This window comes from Dryobates pubescens, chromosome 19, assembly GCF_014839835.1.
Source record: "Dryobates pubescens isolate bDryPub1 chromosome 19, bDryPub1.pri, whole genome shotgun sequence".
Taxonomy (NCBI): Eukaryota; Metazoa; Chordata; class Aves; order Piciformes; family Picidae; genus Dryobates; species Dryobates pubescens.
Window position 1 is genome coordinate 20,539,898 of NC_071630.1, and position 18,054 is coordinate 20,557,951.

The 18,054-nt window shown below is 39.7% G+C and overlaps 2 protein-coding genes across 4 annotated transcripts in view; one reads left to right on the top strand and one right to left on the bottom strand.

Moving 5' to 3' along the window:
* RPGRIP1L (RPGRIP1 like) overlaps positions 1-217 on the bottom strand; it is a 69,005-nt gene extending 68,788 nt beyond the window's left edge. For all 3 annotated transcript variants that reach the window (XM_054169974.1, XM_054169973.1, XM_054169975.1), the window contains exon 1: positions 157-217. The gene's annotated coding sequence lies outside the window, so the exon portion shown is untranslated. The remainder of the gene's footprint in view (positions 1-156) is intronic.
* Positions 218-415: 198 nt separating this feature from the next.
* Positions 416-18,054, top strand: part of FTO (FTO alpha-ketoglutarate dependent dioxygenase) — a 230,485-nt gene continuing 212,846 nt past the window's right edge. Inside the window, exon 1 of the mRNA XM_054170174.1 lies at positions 416-525. Coding sequence (XP_054026149.1) covers positions 487-525 — 39 coding nt within the window. The 5' untranslated portion in view covers positions 416-486. The remainder of the gene's footprint in view (positions 526-18,054) is intronic.

Sequence of the window (18,054 nt, forward strand, 5' to 3'; positions counted from 1 at the left end):
ATCAACCTCGACAACCCCACTCGTAGGCGACTCCGGTTCCATTTTACCGGGTTTAGGATACCCCTGCTTCGGCACCACAGCCCCCTGAGGAGCTCTAGGGCCGCTGTCCTCCCCCCGCCATGCCCCAGAGGAAGGAAAGCTTTCGCCTGTACTCACAGCTCCCTGCCAGCCCTATGGCTCCTCTGACCAGTCCACTAGCAACTGCCTTCGTTGCTACACAAACCCTTCCACTTCCGGGGCCTAGGGGCCCGCTGCCCATCGGGAGCTGTAGTTCGAGGCAGGCCCCGGCGCCGCCTCCCCGTTACGTGCGGGACGGAAGACGGGTTTCTCTACTCCCTTCTTTCGCGGTGCCGCGGTGCGCATCGGGAGTTGTAGTCGCCCTAGAGCCGGCATCCGGCTGCTGCTGGCGGGAGCTGTTTGGAGCAGCGGGGGTGGACGGCTCCCGGTGCGCGCCGCTGCAGGCGGGCGGCTGAGTGAGGCGGCACCATGAAGAGACGAACAGGGGAGCAGGAGAAAGAACTGAAGGTACCTTCGCTTTGCTTCCTGCTCCCCTTCAGCCCTGAGGAGCGTGCCCGTGACGAGCCTGCTTTCTTGCGCGGCTTTTGGGGCTGCACAGGGCAGAGCGAGCCCGCGCGGGCGCCTGCCGCTCCAATTCTGGAGCGGGAACTCGGGCTGCGAGGCCGCCGTGAAGTTTATTGTGAAAGGGAAGCCCAAGCACCGAGCTCCGCGCAGCGGGTACCCAGCCGGGGGCTGCCGGCCGCTGTCTTTCTGTCCTGCTTGAGGGGTCGTCTCTGCGCCCATGGGCGACAGTTGCAGAATACCCTTAGCCTCGGCAGCGACTTTGAAGGGCCGAGGCAGCTGTGCCCGAGGCGGGAGACCTGCAAGGCATGGCCCAGGCCTGTAGCCCCTCCCCCGGGCTGTGCAGTCGCTTCGCTTCGCGTGCCCTGGGTGTGCGGTGGTCCCCGGCACCTAGGGGAGGGAGCCTGCGGGGAGTGGTGGTCAGTGCCCGAGGGCTGGCGTGGCTGAAGGCAGTGTGTCGGCTTGGGGCCAGGCTGCTGTAGCAGTGCTGCTCTAATTAACTTGGAAAGCTTCGGTTCCCGTCTCCCCTTAATGAGGGAAAGCTAATACAGCTTTAATAGTATCTAGTAATAAAGATTTTTATCCTCCGAGCAAGATACTTAAGTGTAAAGGGCCATTCTGCTGTCTTACGTGACAAAAAAATATACAAGTAAATATGTTTGGTCTTTGTCAAAAACTCAGTGAGATGATACATTATGTTACTGTGCTTGTAGTTTCAAATGTGGAAGTACTCTTGCTCTGCACCACGCCTAACCAAAATCAACGTTTTTACGTCTCCTATACCCTCCTGATAATGTGTTTAGATGCGATGCTGTTACATACTTGCACTGAAGGTGTAATTGCCCTGTTTAAGTTATAGGCATTGCCGAATGTTGTTGCTTCAGGTGCTTTTCAAGGGCATGTTTCTACTACGTTTTACAATGTTTGACTACAACTCCTGATTGCTGTTGTACTTTTGCTGGTTTTGTTTACAAAATAGTAGTACAGAGGAGGAGAAAGTTAACTTGTTTGAAAGCATAGTGCGTATTTTAGTAGTGTTAAGGAAAGGAAAGCTATTCAGGTTATAAATTTAGAAAAAAAAGCTTTCTCAGATGGTAATCTCTTTCACCTGTCTTTGCATACAGAAGACTCTGGGTTTGGTATTGCTTTCAGTTTACTATTTAACATTAAAAGTTATTATCCTAAGGGGCAGGGAAAAGGTCTGACCTAATTTTGCAACTATATAGTTCATTAGAAAAGTATCTTTAAAGCCTGTTCACAATAATAATAATATACTTAACAACTCTTTGAGGACAACCTGGTCATTATGTAATTAGTGTTTCTGTGATCCCTCATAGCTGAAGGACAGTAATTTCAATTTAATTTGTGTTCTGCTCTTCCTGTATATGCAAAAATGCCAGCAGGTGTGAGCTGTGCTGTCCAATCCAATGCAGCTATGTTGCAGAAGGAAACCCAACCCAATTCTTTTTTAAAACCTGTACATTTATGCCATCTATCCAAGGGTTTTTTGCTTCATGATGTATCTCAAACATTTTTGGTATCCATTTGCATTAGGAGACTATCGTAATTGATGAGATAATCATTCATGTGTGAAATAGTAAGACGGAACTACACTGTGTAGCAACAGCAAGGCACTTGAAGGGGTATCAATGGAACAATGTGTATTAAAAACTTAAGCTGGAGTGAGAGAGTACTGCTATAGATGCATCTAGATGTTATAAGGATATACTTAAGTGTTATATCCAGAGGAAGATGAAAATTAAGAAGGGATCCTCATAGAGAATTTGAAGATGTGGATGTTTATAGGGTACCTTAGGAGGATGCCGTAAGTTGAGTAGTGCTTGAGATTAGCTTTGGGTGTACTGAAAGTGAAACAAAAGAAGGATTTCTTAGAATAAAGGATGCATAGGAGGGAGGCGACAATGGGAAGAGGATGGGTTATACAGCTATCATAGAATTGTTTTGGTTGGAAAAGACTTTAAGTTCAGTGAGTCCAACCACTATCTAGCTCTGTCGAGTCTGGTGCTAAACCATGTACCTCAGCACCACATCTCAATGTCTTTTGAACACCTTCTAGACACTTCCCTGGGGAACCTATTCCAGTGTTTGAGACGTATATGCTTCCTTTTGACAGGAGCATCCTCATACTGGTATTGTATTATACAATTGGATGATAAATGTAATCTTTGGGCTCCTGACTCTATGCCAATTCACCCTTCAGTCTGTAAGTTTAACTGTTGTTCACATAAGAAGTACTGGAAGCAAAGGAACTGTGTATTTATTGTAGTAGTTCTGCCAATACTTCCATTTAGGTCCTGATCAAAATGTGTCATAGCAAACCAAATATTAGTGAGGTTAACCCAACCTCTTCTGGAAAGTTAAGATTTATGAGGCTTACTAATGAGAGGGAAGTGGTTGGTTAAAGGAGCTGGTTTGGATTATGTATCTTCTGGCACCGTGTCTCTTCTGGAGAATTAAATCCTGAATACAAGTTCTTGTCTTGCTGTAATTGTGTACGGTTAAATGCTGTTTATCAGAAGCCTGGGATTGGCTTTTACTTTGTAATTATGCAGTACATTTTTCATGTGTGATAAACTGTTCTCTCTGGTTTTATGTGTATGGCAAGTTTTGATTTATGCTCTTAAAGAAGGAGTATTTCTGTTCCAAGTATGTGTGGTAGAAATTCTGTAGAGTGCAGTGCTGTCAGACAGTGATTTCCAGTTTGCAGATCGCTCAGTTGGATCGTGTCAGATTGAGTGCATAGCAGAAATGGAATTGTTTATGCTAGTATTGGGTGTTCCAAACCCAAGCAAAGGATGTGAATTAATTCCTGGGAAGGAGGTCTTAAAATAACTTGAGAAACAGAAGCCAGAAGCTAATTACTCAGGTGTCTTAAACACCATGTTCCAGATGGTAGTCTCCTATGGAATATTCTTCTGAGTCTTAAGCAGACAGCAAAGCATGATTGTTTTGAAGTTTCTAAAGACATCTTTAGAGGTAGAATACATAGAATACATAGAATAAACCAGGTTGGAAGAGACCTTCAAGATCATCGCGTCCAACCCATCAACCAATCCAACTCTGCCCAAGCAACTAACCCACGGCACCAAGCACCCCGTCAAGTCTTCTCCTAAAAACCTCCAGTGATGGTGACTCCACCACCTCCCCAGGCAGCCCATTCCAATGTGCAATCACTCTTTCTGTATAGAACTTTTTTCTAACATCCAGCCTGTATCTCCCCTGGCGCAGCCTGAGACTGTGTCCTCTTGTTCTGGTACTGCTTGCCTGGGAGAAGAGACCAACATCCGTCTGTCTACAACCTCCCTTCAGGTAGTTGTAGAGAGTAATAAGGTCACCCCTGAGTCTCCTCTTCTCCAGGTTAAGCAACCCCAGCTCCCTCAGCCTCTCCTCGTAGGGCTTATGTTCCAAACCCCTCACCAACTTTGTTGCTCTTCTCTGGACTCGTTCCAGCAAGTCAACATCCTTCCTAAACTGAGGGGCCCAGAACTGGACACAGTACTCGAGGTGCGGCCTAACCAGTGCAGTGTACAGGGGCAGAAAGACCTCCCTGCTCCTGCTGGCCACACTGTTCCTGATGCAGGCCAGGATGCCATTGGCCCTCTTAGCTGCCTGGGCACACTGCAGGCTCATGTTCAGTCTACCGTCGACCAGCACCCCCAGGTCCCTCTCAGCCTGACTGCTCTCCAGCCACTCACAGGTGTTGCATGCCATCTAGCTTCTCTGGTCCTCCTGATAGCAAATATTACTTTTGTGCTGTAGAACTAGAATAGGTGTTTCTTGTTGGCAGGAAAGGCATTTTAATAAACTGGTCTGTTTGGGATGTATATTAACTTAGAATTCAGTTTTAATGAATACAGTTTATAGGTACTTTGATTCTGTTTTCTTTACACTGTTGGTCAGAGTTTTGGACAGCTTGCAGTAAACCTTTTTTTCTGCTGGTTAAAGAAAGGTACTACATGGTAAAATGAGATACAAACCTCTTGTTTGGTAGTCTGCTTTTTTTTCTCCTTTTACACTTGGGAAGGAAGCTCTTTTGCTTCTAGAATGTTTATTATCTTGATTAATATTTACAGGTTATTTTTAAAAGTAAATTTTTAATGTAAGACAAAGTGCTCCAGACAAAGTTGATTTGTTAGGTTTTTTTTGAAGTAAGTTTCAATGTGACAGATGCCAAGTTGTAGTAACTACCTCTATATGCTTCTCTTTGCATATTAAGACCCTGTGTCCTTATTGTGTGAAGGATAACATTGTTGGCTAGTCCGGAGTGTTATTTTCGTTTACTTTGAAAGGATTACACTGGTGGGTCTTTGGAACAGACTGCGAAGATCAGTTCGCAATTACCTTCTATAGCTGTTTATGTGAATTCTCATTACTGTGAAACCAGAACTGACTACAGAGAATGTATCCCACAGACCCTACTGCTCTGTTTGTACAGCTCCCAGCACAGCTGGGACCCCAATCCAATAAAGTTATTGCTATACAAATAATAAATGCATCAATATGCACTTATCTGAATATTCATAAGGGCCTTTACAGAGATACTTACGGTGCAATTTCATATTTGTGAGACTTAGATTTCCTTGCCACTTTGTCTAATAAAGCTTTAAATAACACAAAGCTTTACATGCTTTGAAGAAGAAAAGGGAATATACAGTGTGGCTGAAATTTCTGTGACGATATTTCTTGTATCATCCTCGGTTTTGCTTGAAAATAAATATATTTGTGAGATAAAATAGATTGCTTCAACATACTCCTAGGGAAGAATAGGCAAGTATTCTCGTAGCACTTAAGTACAGAGGAATGATTTTAGGGTTAATGATGAAAAGTATCACTGATACCATGCAATAAAATAAAAACTTTAACATTGTCTTAGCATAGTTTGTTCAAATATTATGCTAATATGTTTACTGTCATTGTTCTTTCTCTTAATAGAAAAACATGCAACGTTTTCTAATTGACAGCTTAAACAGATTCTTTTAGAAGTTGTATTTGGGAAAATGAAAGTTTATGAAACAGATTTGATGCAGTTAAATAAGCTTCTTGTCATCTCATATTTCTGTTTAGGTAAATGGTGTGCAGGTTTCAGCAGAATCAGCAGCCAATATGCCAGTAGCAATTTTTGTGGTAATCGCAATATCGGCCCTTCCCATTATTAATGAGACAATAATTAAGAAATAGTGTTGGTAGTCACATAACACACGATTTGTATATTGGAAATGGTCAGGTAGAAGCCTTGAATATGCAGAACAAAATACAAGAAAGAGTGAGTGGCAAATGTTCCTTGCTTTTAAATTCATCACATTCCTGCTACTTAAATTGCCTCAGCTGCTAATGCTGGAACCATTACAGTAATGGACTCAGCAAATGAAGGAGAACCAAGACATACACACTTTATTACTGGAGGGGTAATTTTCTCTTCATCTGTAATAGCAGCAGTGCCTAGTATTGATCAGACCATCAAGATACTAATCCTCTGTAAAATTACATGTTATAACTGAAAATGTGTTAATCCAAATCAGTCTCTGTCCTGACTTTCTACTTACTATTGAATACAGACTATTAGATGGTTTATTTTTTGTGATTTAAAGCCTTAATATTGATAATAGCAGGAGCTTCCTTTGCAAGAGCACGTACTTAATCTTAGCTATGGCCCAAGGATGTCTTTTTGTTTTAACTAGAACATCACCCACTTAATTAAGAAGTGCATGTCTGTCTTGCTGCCTTAAATTATATTGGCACTTTAGGCTCTGCAGATTTATTAAACATGTTGTTTTACATTCAATCTCTTGTTTTTGCTGTAAATAAGAGGAGATCTATGCTCACATATTAGAATCTCCTAACATCTTGGAGCTAGGATGTGATGAGCATGGATACTGAAAACACTAATTCACATGTGGTTGATTGTGGCCTGCCAGGCTATTGTGTACAAGAGTAATGTAGAAGTCATCCAATGCCAGGGCCTAACGGTCTTCAGCTTACTTTGATCCTCGTGATCCACTATGTGAGACAATGATATGGGAGCTGTGCATATTCCATATCTGAATACGCACTCTCAGGAAGGCTTCTCTTCATTTGCCCTTTTTTTTCCCTCCTCCCTTTTCTGTTTTTTTCATAGTCCTGTATGTTCAGATTGTAAGCTCACGTCTGTTACTTGTGTAGCCTCTAGCCAACTGAAACTTTGGCTTGGTTGCATGCCACAAGTATAATAGCTGTTATGGGTACGCAGTACCTTGTCAGACATGGCTGCATTAAGTGATTCCATTAACTCTGACCTTTCTTTAGACTTATTAATATGTGTTCCCACTGTATGACAGCCATTAGTATCTTGCCAGCTTATGGTGTGGGTGCAAGCAGTGTCCTGGAAGTGGGAAATGGTGCAGAATCGGTGGCTTGTTTGAAAGAATGAGGATGTTGTACTGTCCATTTGATTTTTCCTGTGGCAAAAGCAAACTCCTCTGCTTTTTCTTTTTTTTTGGTGTCATAATTGAACTGATTCAGTTCATGTGATTTGGAGACACTTTGCATTTCCTAAAAGGAATTTGATTGCCAATACTTTTGCAGTGATTTTTATTCCTTGCCTGCTTCAAAACACCAAATTACTCTCTCCCCTCCTCCCCCCCTTCTAATAGAGAGTATGAAGAGTGTATGTTATTTGCTTAATTCCAGTTTCCCACTGGAACAGCCTCTTCGTGGTTTTCAAGACAGCAGATTAAATAGATGTGTGTGTGTCAGAGCGCTTTATGTGGTGATGTGGAGTTAGCTTTCTTCAGCTGAAATCTATGCAACGAAATACAAGAGGAACTTTTGAAGCTTTCTGTTGTCTTATTAAACATGTTCTCAAACGGTGGCACAGAGGCCAAGAAGATGAGATAAAGTACATTGTGGAAAACTTTCCCCTTATTCTGTAAAAAGTAAAACTTGATGCGGAGTGAACTTTTTGTGTTTGAATGAACATCCGTGTGAGGTGATTAGAGTTTCAGAAAGCGAAGTAGTCTCAGGTGTAGGTCACCCAGACCCTGCTGTCTTCTAATTCTGACCTTAAAAGTTTCAGATAAAAAAAATGGCTTTTTTTCCCCATATAGTGGAATGTTCCTGATGGAGGTGTGGCACTAGGCATACTTCCACTTTTTTTTTTTAATGAATTTTGCAAACAATGCATAATTATTATACTTTTCTCTTTTACAACAGGTAGGATACAGTTTCGTTAGACCAAGGCTAGTGAAAACTAGGCAGGCCAACATTTGTTTCTGTTCCCAGTGGAACTGGTGATCAAACTTACACAGCCATTGGCCTAAAGCAGGATTTGCTCTCAGGCTTTTGATAATTAATCAATTTCTTAAATTATTAAGCTTTAATGACCATCCAAAATATCAGGTGATCCTCTTCAGTTGAGACTAAAAACCACTATAGTGACTGTAGGTTCACTAGTGAAGTCCAAAACGTGGCTATGAATATTTGCTGGCATTTGAAATACGGGATGTATTAAATGTATCTTTGAAGCATTCTGGATAGAAAATGGTAGTGTTGAAATTTCAAAATATCTTGGGTTTAGTTACTGGAGTGGGAAGAAACTCTGCTCTGCCTTGTTTGGGCTGCCAGGTTTTTGCCTTGGTGCATGTGCTACACCACTTTCTAGAAGAATTACATCTTTATCTCCTAGAACTTGGTCAGTTTCATTTTGCTCTTTTATCTGCTGCTCATCTCACCATTTTTATTTAAGACTGTAAAGTTACTTTAGTGTAACTGCTATTGTCACCTTTGCCCTCAGATAATCAAATAGTTTACCTTGAGGGAAGCATTTATCTCCCACTTTCATTATTATTATTTTCGTAGCTGTAAAGATATATATTTTATGTCTCCAGAAGGCTGTAACGGTGAAACGAGGTATTGATCCGCTGTATTTGGCAATTTCTTTCCACCTCACCATCGATACCGCGTCAGCCTCTGTCTGTACTGTGGTTGACCTCACAAATAGCTCTTTATGTTCCCATTGGATTCAAATGATATACTATGCTCAAAACTAAATCAATGAGTGATTATTAAGTTTTTAGTATTATTTCATAGCCCTCGGGCAACTGGTGCTTCATGCAGTGAATACTTGAAAAGATACTTGATTAAAATATGGCACTGATTCTGTTCTAAGGTTTAAAATTATTTTGAAATCAGCCATCCCATAGTAGTAAATTTAGGGTCCAATTCATGTATTTCTGTACAGATACTGAAACTTCTGCCTGTGATTCACTGGTGAGACTTCAGTCTGTGATGGCAAAAGATTTCACTTACAGCTAAACCTCCCACTTGTGATGTCATGCTGTGTCTTCTGTATGTACAATAATTTCATGGCTGGATCTTGCCCATGAAAGATCATGAATGTTGAACTGTACCTGCTTTTAGGGGAAACAAAAATGGAGGTAAAGATCAGAGAAGATTTTCATCTCCAGAAAAGTAAACAGGTAGTTTAAGTAACTTTGGGACTGGAAAACGGTGTTATTACCGCTCTCTGGAATCGTACACCTTAAGTACACTTCTAACGGTATAATTGGTAAAATTTGTGCTCAAATATGCATTTAATAGATTTGTTTCTTTCTTTTTTTTTAATCTCTTAATGGAAAGAGATAGGATTTTTCAGAAGCATTTAAAAGACTTAAGAATCCCACTCTTGCTGATACTGAATTGCATTTGAGCTGGGTAAGGAGCTTTTAAAAATCTGACTCTCTGAAAGCAGTAGTCCTCTTGAAACATCCATCTGTATGGGAAAGGACTGGCTGAAGATTGTGTAAAAGCAAGTAGATTTCTGCAAACTGAGCAACAGCTTGCAGATCTGGAAACCAATTTGTGTTTGAATTTATCTTGTGGCTTTCTTCTACTTCTGATGTAACTGATGTCATTGCAGCAGGTAATGATGGCCTAGTGCTTGAAGGAAATACTTCTGTTGTCTGGCATCTAAATCCCGATAGCAAACTACTGCGGATGGTAAATACTGAACGGTGCACTGTGGTGTGTATGTATGTGCCGAACCACAGAATGAACAGAACAAATTGCTGAATCCAAAGAAATTAGGGAAGAGAAAGTTATTTGGGCTCTTCTTCCTAAACAGTGAATATAAACAACAGTGAAATGACTGTCTTTCTGGGTTGGAAAACTTATTTAGCTTCAGTGAGTAGATAGAAAGTTATAATAAGGTTGCATATGAGCGTTTGTCAAACTGTCCTGGTTTTGCTTGTGAGAGAATTCTAGGCCAATTAGCTGTGTGGAGTCAGTCAGGGTGTCTGTCCTGAGCCGGCTACAGGTGTATCCCAGATAATAAATGGCATGCTTGTTAGAAAGTGGGAAGTTTGCTAAGGACTGGGGCTCCTCCTCTTCCTTATCCATCTGCTTCTTCCCATCTCTGGAGGAGTTTTGTTTACTGTTCTGCTGCTGAGGACTGTTTTCCTATTTATGGTGACCACTGTACATTCATAGGACCGAGTATATTCTGTATACTTTACCCTGTCAATTGTATTTAGTTCTGTTGCTTCATTTAATCTATTTTCATTTCAACCCATGAGTCTCTGCTCCCTTTCCTGATTCCCACTTCCTGCCTGGAAAGGGGTTATTGAGTTATAAAGTGACTGCTATAGCTTAGCCTTAGAGGCAGGTTAAATATAGACCATGTGCTTTCCCCAAACATCTAATTTATGGTATAGATAGGACCCTCTTGCTTATGTAGAAAGGCTTCTTGAAAGCCCTGCATTGTGATCAGAACAGTACATTGCTCATTATGATTTCAAAAGTGTTAATAGTATGACTTACGCAATAGAACATATTAATATAGTCCCTGAGTTTGTGTTGTGTGTGTCACTGTATGTGACAGACATGGTTTTATGTGTGGTGATCCAAACTTACTCCTCGTGGATAACGACAATTTGTTTTCTCTTTAGTTTGTTGAGTGCTGGTTGTGAATAGGGCCTTTAATGTGTTGGTATCATGACAGAAATTGGTACAAAGCAGTAATGTCACAAGTGGGATGATACCAGTGACCCAGCAAAAAGAAACAAGCTCTTTGCATGTTGATCTGTTTTGTTAAAGGACAATATTTGGCCCTGTAAGTGCAGCAGAGGTGGACTGTTCAAGAAAAGAGCATGAAAAACTAACCCATGTGATCCTTTGTCAGCCTGATGAAATTTTGTGTCAAGCATTCATTCCTATGAAAGATGAGCGGCATCGCTGCTTATCTAATAAAAAAAAAATGATTTCTATTTTTCCTGAAGTCTTTTATATGTTAATAGAGGCAAACGTGAATATGGGCACATAATTTAAGTGCCTAAGCAAAAAACACACATCTCTACTGGCAATGGGTTAAAAGTAAGATGTATATGTTTTATGCAAAATAATGCAATTTCATTCTTAATCATGCTGTTCCAGCCATAACTCCACACAGAAGTGCTTTTAAACAAATAGAAAGTACTGTTATTGTACCATTTATAACAGAAATGCTTAGGCTATTTAGACTGATGCAAAGTATTATTTGTTTTTTGCATGCTTTAAAATGTATGCTCCTGTTGTAATATTAATATACAAATGCAGAATTTAGATTCCAGTTGATTTTATTAGCCCTGATTATAAGGTGTTAGTCTCTGCTTTTTAATTCTGGGAGAAAACCCCAGTATTTAGAAGAAGGGGTAAAGCAGATGTGATTTTAGTGATAAATGCATGCCATTTCAATACCATAATTTATTGTGAAATAATTGAACTTTCCTAAATATTAAAGAGAGAAAGAGGGGGAAAAGTTTGAATGCCTTTCCCCTCATACTTCCTACCCTGCCAAATCTGCCTTGCTCAAACAACTGCTGGGAGTTGTTTAACGTTACACTTTGCATGCATTTGTGATTTGAAATATATATATATAAAGTCAAATTTGAGAGGGACAGTTTGAATGGCATGCTGTCAGTTTGGCTCTTCATGAATTGGCAGTGGTCTCATTTAGGACCTTCAAATGTGTGTCTGCCTGGACAGAATGAGAACATTTTGCATGTTCTTCAGAAGACAACCATTCCTTGCTGCCTCACAGTATTCAGTGGTGCATGACAGTTGCCCTTCATTGCTGTCGTCTTCTAACTTAACCTTTGACCGTCCACTTAGTTGCTGCGCAACGGTTGGAGCAGGCCAAGATGTTCATGAATGACGGGCATTGGCCTGCAACGTGCTTGTCATTATTTGACTGTCAAAAGTAGCCTGCCATTGGGTTCCATCAAGGTTTGAAACCTATGTGCAGCAGTCCATATTACTTAACTTCCTAGACTGTCAACAGAATGATCAAATGTGCATAAAAAGTGTGTGTTGAATAAGTCTTTGATCATAATATAGGGAGATATTTTTTGTGTGTGCTAAATGTATTCATATGACTTTCACAGGGCCAAGAGGTTGAATCTGCTGCCATGGTAAAAACTGAACTGTTGTCTCCTGTGGTCTAAGTTTCAAATAGCACAATTTAGATTTGAACAGCTCTGCCAGTTAAACTCTCAGCTTGTCTTGCGTATCCTATCAGCTTTTCAGCCAGCAGTATAAGCAGCGAGACACTAGACCAGTGGTGCCTGAGGTTAGCTGTCAAACTGGAATGTTATTTTGGATCTTGCTGTAATATAATATTATAGAAGGAGGTCAGGCTGTGTGATTTGTAAAGCAGTTGTGTGAACTTAAAATGACTGAACTGTTGTTTATTTCAGGTATTTTTTTTTTTCATTCTGGAGAGAGCTGAGGATAGAATTAATCATTAAAAAAAGTGAGAAACCTAAGGCAATGTGAAGTCATTTTTTCTGAAGTACAGAATACAGTGCGTAAAAGAGCATCAAAATACTATATGAAGAGTCAGTAAGGCTGAAATTCACTAAGTAATAAATGCTTGACATTGAAACTATTTAATGTTGTCTTCTCATAACAAATGCTGAAGCCACTTGGGGATTAACCTCATGCTTAATTTAATGAATGAGAATTGTACCCCTGGGTTAATTGGGAACATAAGCTTGATGTGTAGGTAAGTCACTTATGCAAACTATCATGTACTAGCAAATACTTTGGATTTTGTTGTTTGGAAGAATCATATCCTCCTCTAGTGCAATATTCACTATTGGGCAAAAGTCATCTTTAACTGCAGTTTATTTTATTGACTTTCAAACATGTCTGTTTTCTTCCTATAATTGTTCCTTTACAATTGAAATGGTATGTCAAAAGGGCATCCCAACACGTAAATATCAGCTTCAAAAAAAAGGAGATTCACTATTGATCGTTCATAATGACTTCTGTCCAAAGCATAAAAACAGTATTGTGTTGGTAACTGGCTATAATTATTTTTCTTAGTTTAAAAAATGTCTTCATGCTAATTTAGTAAAAACAGTAAAATCATAGCAACTGGTTAGATTGCCTAGAAACAAAAAGAGAGTTCATCTATTTCATGTATTTTCATAATGTTTTTTTCTCTGTACGTTTTCCAAACTATGATTTATTATTTGTTGTTCTGCTCACAGTGTTGCTTTCTGGAGACCTCTCAGTTCAGATGCATTGATCTAAAAAATTGGATTTCATCATGGAGGTCTCTTGGTCTTTGGTCTTCTTGCTCTTAAACGCTGTTGCTACTTAATAAGGGTCTAACTCTTTGACTTCAGCCATTGCCAATGCATTAATCTGTGCCTAGTCTTAAATGGAGCATGATATGCATGTGTTCAGGTGTGTATTTGCATACATAGGTGTATATGTGCATGCCATAAATGTACAAAATTATTTGGCAAATAATATCTCTTGTTAAATGTTAAAACCATCTTCTTGTAAACACTATTCTGGTCACAAAGACTCTGTTACTAAGTTTTGATTTATGTCTCAGTCTTCTCGAGTAACATATACCCCCACTGTTTTGTTGAAGGAGAGTGTTGTAAGAGTTTGCAATTTTGAAAGTATGAAAACATATAAAAAATCCTCAATCTTAAGTGCATTTTAGTATACAAATAAAATATGATCACTTAAATAAGAAGTGTTTGTTGAAATGGACTCTGGGCTCAGAACTCCTTTCTTGGCTTCCACAGTTTCAACAAAAATAAATTTAGAAGGATTCTGAAACAAATACAATTGACCAGACTGTTTTCAAAATAAAGAAATGTTATTTTCCATTTCAGATGGACATCACTCTTCTCTTACTGTGGAAATCAAGATTTAATTTGTAGTGGGAGTTCTTAATTCCATTTGTAGTTGTGCTTCTTGGGGGGGTGGGGCGGGGGGGAGTTTAGAATCTTCAAGCACAAATCTGTTATTTAAAGTATGAAATAGTTGTTCTTCCTCTAAAAAGGGGTTGCTTTTTGCCCTTTTTAAAATAATGTTTTTCACTGAAATGCAGAAGAAACTGAGCATTGTTATGCGATTGATTGCAAGTGTGTTTATGGCTTTGTGTTTTTCCAAGTAGAAAAAGTCCTTTGAGTGCTGTGCAGTCTCTGTAGCAGCAAAGCAGTTTGTGTTGATGTTCTTACTCTTGCTCTCCAGATCTTTTTAACTTATTACTGGTTTTAAAAGCATGTGGAGGAACCAATTTCTTAGCATAAAATGCAATAAAAAGTTGTTATGTGCAGATGTTTATGCATTAACAATTAGGAAATGGTGGATTTTTTCATTGCCATAAGTGTGTCCCTGCTCTTTTTAGACATTAGAGTCAAATACTTGAAAGTGAGAACACAATGATTAAAGACAACAGCAGTTAAGTGGCAGTGTTTTCTTTCATGTTCTGAATTAAGAATATCCCAACTGAAAGCAAAATGTTTTAATCAAGCTGAGAAACTTCTGAAGCTCTATTCAGAATGGTAGGATGTGTGAATGTGTTTTCTAGTTCATCTTCCAGAGGCATTCAAAAACTGCCTATGTGTACTAGAGATTAAACGTCCCTGATTCTCTGTGGTGGTATAGGAGAACAATAAATCCCATTAACCAAAATAAGAGGAATAGATACCTTAGGGGAGGTGCTTTGTTGTCACCTATACTCTCTGCCGTACAAATAGCAGCTTGTCACAAAGGTTGAGACCCTTGTAGTGCATTCTTTCAGGGTACTAATCTGTCTCTCTTCTGACTTGAATGCAATAGCTTTGAAATATCTGTATTAGGTAAAATAGAGGTTAAGGCACCTTAAGGGCAGTGAATTCTTATCTTCTTTTACTAGCGGTGGTGTCAACATGTACTAAAATGTGATGACCTAGTCTCCTCTTTGATAAAAAGGAAAATGACCTGTCTACTGTGGATGGTGATAGAGTTGCCTGGGGCTGATTATATTGTCACCATCTTTAGTGTCTGTGTAGGAAAATAAAAAAGGCCAGGTTGTTTCTGTTTACCATGGAAGTATTTGACTTTTTAAGCTGCTGATAAAAATATAACTTGGAAGCAGAAAGAGGGAACTGTGTTATGCTTCTAAACAATATTGTGAAGTGCGGCGATGCTGTATTGTGTAAGCCCTTGGTATCACAGGACACGTATTACGTATCAAGAGATTCATCCTGACTAGTTCAGACACTCAAGGCTCAAGTTCTGCATTTAGCCCTGATTTTTACTTGTCTATGACCTTTTGGTACATGAAAAGCTGATGTTTTTTGACTGAAGTCTTGGAATTTCAATATACCTGTGTACTGTGTGACTTAGTTTATGCACTTAGGTAATACATGTTGCAGTATTTCTTATGTTCTGGAAATAATCAGTGTCCTATTCAAGATCCTTTCTATGTAGCATTCCAAAGCATTTATAGTTTTGTAACAATTCATTTAGCAGTTGCTATGGTTAGTCATTTACTGTAACCGAGTGCTGAAATACATAAATAACTGAGGGTTGATTTAAACTGTAGAGCTGGAACATCTCAGACTGTTAAATGTACTTCAAGCTATTAGTAATATTTCTGTGTCATTCTGTAAATTAAATGAAGGTGCTCTTCATGCTGCTCAGAAACTCAGCTTAAGCATGAAAGAAGTATTTCTGTTACGCTCTATCAGTATGTAAGAATGGAGTGTGTTTTAGCATTCCTTCCCACTTTACAGGATGGTGATGAATTGCAGAAGCAGCTTCTTGTGTGAATTCCTTGCATAATAAGTTTCTTTGATTTGAAAGCACGAAGATTTCTTCCTGAGATATGAAACAAACCTGTGAGTTAGACTTGTTTGCAGCATCTGCAAAGAAGGTAAGTGCAGTAGCTTCTACCAGTACCTTACTGGGAGCTTTATGGGCCTTATGCCTGAAACAGTCACTTTTGTTGTTTACTCCTAGTCAGTTAAAACAGCCTGGGAAAAGAATCAGTAGTTTGTCAAAATAATGGAAGTGTGAAAAGCTTCCTTTATACAGTGTAAGTTTTGAAAGCTGAAAAAGAAAAAGTGAACTTTTAATTTGGCTCCATCAATGAGCTAATTTGCTGGCTAGTGTTCAAAAACTAATAAATGACCTTATGGGGAAGAGACTCTGGGGGACAGGAAATTGACTTCTGATGCCAAACTGATATTTATTTTCTTTAATTTTTTTTTATTTCTCAGATGAGTGAAGTAAAGCTTTGAGAGAATGAGAAAAAGTGTCTTTAAAGTGCATGGATGCCTTTTAAAGGAAGCTTAAAAGTCAGAAACGCTGGTGTAGTGTCTGCTGTTAGCAAGTGAGTGCCTCTTCCCAGGAGGTGTGTTCAAGGCCAGGGTGGATGAGGCATTGAGCAGCCTGGTCCAGTGGAAAGTGTTCCTGCCCGTGGCAGAGGGGTTGGAACTAGATGATCTTTAAGGTCCCTTCCAACCCAAACACATCTATTAATCTATGAACCCATTTAAATCAGATCCATGAAGTATGTGTGCCTTGTTAGATCCTGGAAATTCTGGTGTTCTTCTGAAACCTAAATAATTTATAGCCTGTTTTTTGCCTTTTTTTTTTTTACCCTCATTGGTCGAGAAATTTATTTTAGGGGGGGAGGGGGATTTTTGGGGTTTTTTTCTAAGCGTAGGAAAGAGGAAATAGCTGTAAAAGCGTCCTGAAAAGGACTTCATGCAGACAATTATTTTCAGCTTGTTGAAATGGTACTTATTCTGGGGCAATTTTGCTTCAAAAACCCAGTTTCCTTGAAGTGTCTGCTATGCCACTGTATCAAGTATTGTAAAGTTGATTTCCACTTGAAAGAATTTTGAGTGGAATGAGCTGATGAAGTGAATTCAGTTTATTTTAAACCATTTAAACGATATCAATATACTTGGAGATACCAGTTTAATCCTTAGTTTTTAATATGATTATAGATTGATATATGAATTAGAAAGTGAAAGAGCAGTTAAGTCCCAAGATTTGCATTTATCAAGTGTTTTAAAATGTCTCTAATGACATCCTAGAAAGGATGTAAAGCAAAAGTTTACTGCTTTACAGATCTTTCAATTTTTAAATGTATATGTAGAAGAAGTCAGTATTACATTGTCTCGTGCTTGACTGACCCTCATTTTACATGAGTTTGTCACTCAAAGAGTTATTTTTTAAATACTTTTATTCCAAGGAATTTAAGTCAAGAACTGGAGATAATCTAGTTAATAAGAAAAATAAATTGGAGAATGAAGTCAGGAGTGCAGGCAAACAATGAGTGGTGAAGGCAGAGTGAAAACTCAGGGAAACAGGGACTTGCTGGAATACAGTAAAATATTAAGGCAGTGTGATGCATTTTTTTTTTTTTTTTTGTTTAAATAGGCAGAGAAGTGACATAAAATTGAGTGGTGGAGAATCAGTAAAACATGAATTAAAAATCCAGTCACCTAGTGGACTCCGCTGTAATATCCTAGGATTTATTTGAATACAGTGTCCAGAAAAGACCAACACACCAAAACTGGAAGCAGCAAGCAGAACAGGAAAGCCACTCCTGCTCCTATCTGAACTTCAAGCCCCATGATACTTTGCTCCAGCACGTTCATTTTGAAGCTGGTGTGATGGTAGCACGATATTGAGTATCATTGAATTCAACTCAGCCTATGACATTCTTCATCCCAGAGAGCCTTCATCCCTGAGTGGCCAGCCCTGGCTCTTCCTGCTGTTCCTGTGATGGCCTTGATTCATCCTCATTCTTTGTGAGCCAAGTTGCTTTCCTTGTACACTGCTCTTTCAGCTGCCCCGCTATGGATAGTGGCACAAGCTGTTTCTCTGGTGCAGCTGCCATGACTGTTGGTCTGTCTGTAGGCCCAGAGACCTTCTCTTGCCCCTGAGCACTCTGAACAGGGATGAATGGCACGATAGGCAGGGGCCAGGCCCTAACACAGTGTAGTGATTTCTGTCTGTCAGGAGCTTCCAGGCTGGCAACACACGCTTTCCAAACTTTTCACCGCTTTGTCAGGATTTTGCACTAGCTCAGGGTGAAATTCCAAAACACAGTAGGTGACCCCCAGCCTAGACGCTTGCCCATACTCTCCTGCACACCCTGCCACTCATGATTATCTGGCCCAGGGGCAGATCTCAAAG